Source organism: Engraulis encrasicolus, chromosome 24, assembly GCF_034702125.1.
Source record: "Engraulis encrasicolus isolate BLACKSEA-1 chromosome 24, IST_EnEncr_1.0, whole genome shotgun sequence".
Classification (NCBI taxonomy): Eukaryota; Metazoa; Chordata; class Actinopteri; order Clupeiformes; family Engraulidae; genus Engraulis; species Engraulis encrasicolus.
Genome location: NC_085880.1, coordinates 42,636,989 through 42,641,668, shown reverse-complemented (window position 1 = coordinate 42,641,668; position 4,680 = coordinate 42,636,989). Strand labels below are relative to the sequence as shown.

At 41.5% G+C, this 4,680-nt stretch overlaps 1 protein-coding gene across 1 annotated transcript; it reads left to right on the top strand.

Moving 5' to 3' along the window:
- The first annotated feature begins 428 nt into the window (after positions 1-428).
- Positions 429-4,234, top strand: gfral (GDNF family receptor alpha like). Its single transcript, XM_063191347.1, has 8 exons — positions 429-481; positions 796-938; positions 1,303-1,526; positions 2,264-2,517; positions 2,866-2,946; positions 3,154-3,235; positions 3,370-3,476; positions 4,140-4,234. Exons 1-7 carry the CDS (start codon positions 448-450, stop codon positions 3,443-3,445), a joined length of 894 nt encoding a protein of 297 aa, XP_063047417.1. The 5' UTR covers positions 429-447; the 3' UTR covers positions 3,446-3,476; positions 4,140-4,234.
- The last annotated feature ends 446 nt before the right edge of the window (positions 4,235-4,680 follow it).

The window sequence follows — 4,680 nt, the reverse complement described above, 5'->3', positions numbered from 1 at the left end:
GGCACTATGGCTGTTCACTTTTCAATGACTATTACAGTGTGCCACAGGAGGTACAGCGTGCATTAAGGGGCTACTGTTAATTCCGCCACATGTACAGGACTGTACATATTTAACTCCTTAGCGCAGCACTATGGCTCTCTGTAATGTCATGGCAATGATGTTATGATGTAGTTAAGCATTTTCAGCACGTGAATAGGGTCACCGGCGACTCCTGCTGCAGTAAGAGGCTACAAAGCAAAGTTACATTTCTCAGTGTCACTGTGCCATATACTGTATTTCTTTATTATATGATCAAGAGTAGACCAACACACAAAAAAAACTGTGCTTGCACTGGTTTTGTGCGGGACTGTTGACTTGTTTTGTATTGTGCCCCTAAAATGCTTCCTCTACCCTATAATGAGAAATGCTGTTTAATGTGTTACAGCTGAAGAGAAGAGGGTTCCCAAGATGGGCTGGCCAGATAAAGCCCTCCCAGGCTATGGTACGGTACAGTAATGTCCCCATTTGCACAAGAAAGACATGTTTTTGCAGTGATAAAAGCTGGGGAATTTACAATGACCAATCATTGGGATGTTGTGTGTGTGTGTGTGTGTGTGTGTGTGTGTGTGTGTGTGTGTGTGTGTGTGTGTGTGTGTGTGTGTGTGTGTGTGTTTGTCTCTCTCCACTCTCCACTGTTCTCCTTGTGTGTGTGTGTGTATGTGTGTGTTTGTGTGTGTGCGTGCGCATGTGTGGGTGTGTGTGTGTGCGCGTGCGTGTTTTTCTCTCTCCCTCTCTCCGCTGTTCTCCTTCATTAAGTGCATGGCATGAACCATTCTTGCAGCAGCCTCCTGACCGCCTGTCTCGGGCTGGAAGCCTGCAATAGCTGGCTGGTGCCAGTCATCCAGGCCTGCTCAGCGACAGCGAGCCCAGCGTGCGACCAGCGGTCACTGTCAAGTCAAGTCAGCTTTTATTGTCACTTTCTTCATATGAAGAGTTCAGATGCAAAACCCCCTAAGTGCGTTTTCAGAATATATTCTTAATTAATTTTTATTTAATACAAAGCTATCAAAATTGCATATATTTTTATTTTATTTATGTAATATAACTATTAATATGTATTATCAAGTATATGAATGTAAGCCAAACCAACAATGGGGTTCTCTAAAAATATAGAAGTGCAGGTCTTCAGAAATGGAGTTAGGGGGTTTTGCATCTGAACTCTTCATATGCACAAGTCATGCAAGGATATTGCGTTTCTCTCTATACCATGTGAGAGAAACATAATTTCATAAAGCGTAATTACATAAAACGTAATTTCAACAGCGGTCACAGTGCGGGCTGCGCGTCCAGCAGTTCTACGAGGGCTTGCCACAGACCACGGCAGAGATGCTGGCCTTCTGCTCATGCCCTGAGGAGGACCAGGCCTGCGAGATGGCCAGGGAGAGCCTGAAGGGTGGTGGTGGTGGTGGGGGCACGTCGTGTGAGGCTGATCAAGACTGGACTTGTCTGGAAATGCTAGACACCTGTCGGGAGAGCAGGATGTGCAGGTGTGTGGAAGTAAGGGGGCAACAAGTCACTTGTCAATTCCTTCACTTGCCAGAAGTTGCATTTTCAGCTGTAAGATTTTTCGAAGTTACAGTTGGATGCTTCTCTAATACCCTTTTCTCAACTTGAGTTAGGATACGCAAATCAACTTAGGAAACGCTGTTCTGTAATACGCTCTTCCTCAATACGGTCCTAAAGTCCCGTTGACGCGGTAACTAGACAGATAAGATAAGATTTTCAAGTTAGGAAGTTTCTGCAATACGCCCCTTGGTTCACGTTTTTCATGTCCCGGCGTTCTTGAATAATGTCAGTAATTGCACACAAAAAAAGATCTGCCTGAAGTGTTCTGCTGCGTAACAATTCAAAAAGTTATAAATTTGCTGTTACCAGAATGACAATGACAAAGTTGTAGTACATTGCTAAAGGCCTTGTGTTCTGTCTTCGTGGTGTTACACTATGGTAGTTAACTTTTCAATGTCTATTACAGTGTTCCACTGGTGGAACGGCTATGCTATTGGATTGACTAATTTCACCATTTGATTAAGCTGCTTGTTGTTCTGTTGTTGCATGTTGTCATTTCCATGATCAGATGTCCATATGTTGTTGCATCATGCAGGAAATATGTCACAAAAAACATGTATTTTATTCTCTTGTGTGGCACAAACGTCTGATTGATTCGACAGATGGCTACTACACATGCAGTAGCTGCTACCTGACATGTTGTTGTTGCCCCACTCAGGGAAAGGTTTGACAGGTTGTTGTGGAAATGCTTGGGGATTGGACCTGCTTCCTATCACGGTGAAACACACTTTGACTGGGTTCACCTCTCTGACCTGGACCTCATCCTAAGTGAGGACAGGGAGTGCAGAATGGCCATGGTGTCCACCATGGGGACCACGCTCCAGCACTCGTGCACCTGTGATGGACTCTACAGCTACCAACACCACAAATGCAGAATGCTCCACAGGCTTCTGCACGACCACTCCATGTTTAGTGAGTTGAATTTTGGAGCAATTAATGATAATAAAATACTATCCTGTTTTGTTATTGCTGAAGCAAATGATGAAAAGATTACACTTCTTCAAGTTCTTTTGCTCTTGTATTTATTATTCGTTACATGTGTTTGACAATAAACGTTTCAGCTATTGCCTTTGTCAGTCATAACTGTTAACAGAACCTGTTGTATATGAAACATTGCACTGAGGATGGTCTGACTGTGACTGAAACGTTTACACATGTCACTTGGGTAGCACTTTAATCTATTTTCTCAATATGCAATAAAAGTACTCTATTGCATTGCCATTGCTCCTATAACTGAGACATTTTTTCCTGTCATTTCAGTGACAAATGTAGCTGTGAGTGGAGCTGCTGTTCAATCAGCTGACACAGATCAATGGATACATAGGGAGTGGTGGTTAAATGGTATGTGTCTACATTTCCCATTGTCGGGGGTGTCAGTAAAGTGTCTGTCAATCTTGCACTCTCTCTGTAGCCTAACTTCATTGACGAGCAGTCAAATCCTGCTAAAAGCGCAATAAAATGACAATCAATAGGCAAATTAATTATATATGAACTATTTGCTGCCATAATGCTGTGCTGAGGATTTCAATATCCATGTTATTTTTGCAGATGACTTTCTGTATATAGGCGTGTATGTCGTATTGGTGGTGGCATTGCTCGGCGTGGTCCTCATCGTTTTACACAAGTTGGGGTAAGTTACCGTTGTTAATCTCTCTCAAACATGCCCAAACTGGGCATTCATGTCCTGACTATCTTGATTTAAGCATCATTCCATGTTCTCTCTGTGAGTGTTACTAACAATATGTATTTTGTCTTGATTGGTAGGATGCGAAAACGAGTTGCAGACCAAGTCAGATATGACACTCCTTTGCAAAAGAACAGTGGCACTCCTTTCGGGTGATAAATAAATGTCAATGTTACTTTAAAATGAGGCATGTACTTGTACTTGTACTGTACATATTCACTTATTCAGTTGTTGTCTGGTTTAAGTCAATTAATGTATTAATATAAGATATTGTATATAAATGTAGAAACACATGGGTTTGCCTGAGCCAACTATAGATGATGTCAGCAGAAAAAAGCTATTGAAAACATAGGCTACTGTGAAAATATAACTACGCTACTGTGCTATGAGTAAATTATTAAATTGTTATTTATTACGAAAACACAGTAAGTGCATAAGCATCAGTGTCATACATATATTAAATTATTTTAGGCTATATTTTGCTGACCTTTCAAATGTAAATATATATAAAAATATCAGTAATGTGCCCATATTAAGCCTCTGTCCCAATGTCTGGTGCAGCACAATGTTCAATATTCTGTGTATGTAATAAGGATGTCAATATTCTGTGTATGTAATAATGATGTCAATATTTTATGTGTATGTATAATGATGTCAATATTCTAGGTATGTAATCATGATTTATTTGATCAGCTGTGTGTATGAAGAGCAGCAATAGTTTAATGCATAATGTGGAGCTTATATAGATATAGCACTCTCACTCCCTACCACCATCACCACACACTGCAATCAGCTCAGCTCTCTCAGCACAAAGACAGACGGCTAAATAAATATTTTGGTTTTCACACAGATGTCTCCTCCTCTGCTCTGACTGTGCTGTGTGCAGGGGTGCTGACAGGGGGTGGGGACAAAAGGGACAGTTTTCCCAGGCCCAGGGAGGGAGGGGACCCAGAATTGGGTCCTCACTGCATTGTATCTATAGGGCTGGGCTGGGGGCCCTTTCAGATGACTTTGTCCCGGGCCCAGCCAAAGCTGTCAGCGGCCCTGGCTGTGTGTGTTACACAAACGGCACAGTTTTCATGTCGACCTACTGCCCATTTTGTGCCATAAAAAGGACTTTTATGTTTTATTTGTGTGCAATAAAACGAAATGTTTTGTTTGCCTAAGAGTTTCCCAATTGTTTCCGAGGATATTTATTTCAACAAAAAATGTTTATGCTTGACAGTAAAGCGTTAAATGACTACTTAGGTGCCTATGTAAACTACAGGGCAGTCTGCCAACTTTGTATTTGGTGTTTCACATAATTTAGCTGTAGGACTTAATGTCATCGTAATGTGTCACAAAATTGCACAAATACATTTATGGACTTAGACTTAGAGTACATATTTTCA

Bases quoted from the DNA above. Each gene is read 5' to 3' on its own strand.
- gfral (XM_063191347.1), top strand. From the start codon at position 448: ATGGGCTGGCCAGATAAAGCCCTCCCAGGCTATG. The intron at 482-795 runs GTACGGTACAGT...TCCTTCATTAAG, and splicing joins TAAAGCCCTCCCAGGCTATG to TGCATGGCATGAACCATTCT. The intron at 3,236-3,369 runs GTAAGTTACCGT...CTTGATTGGTAG, and splicing joins ATCGTTTTACACAAGTTGGG to GATGCGAAAACGAGTTGCAG.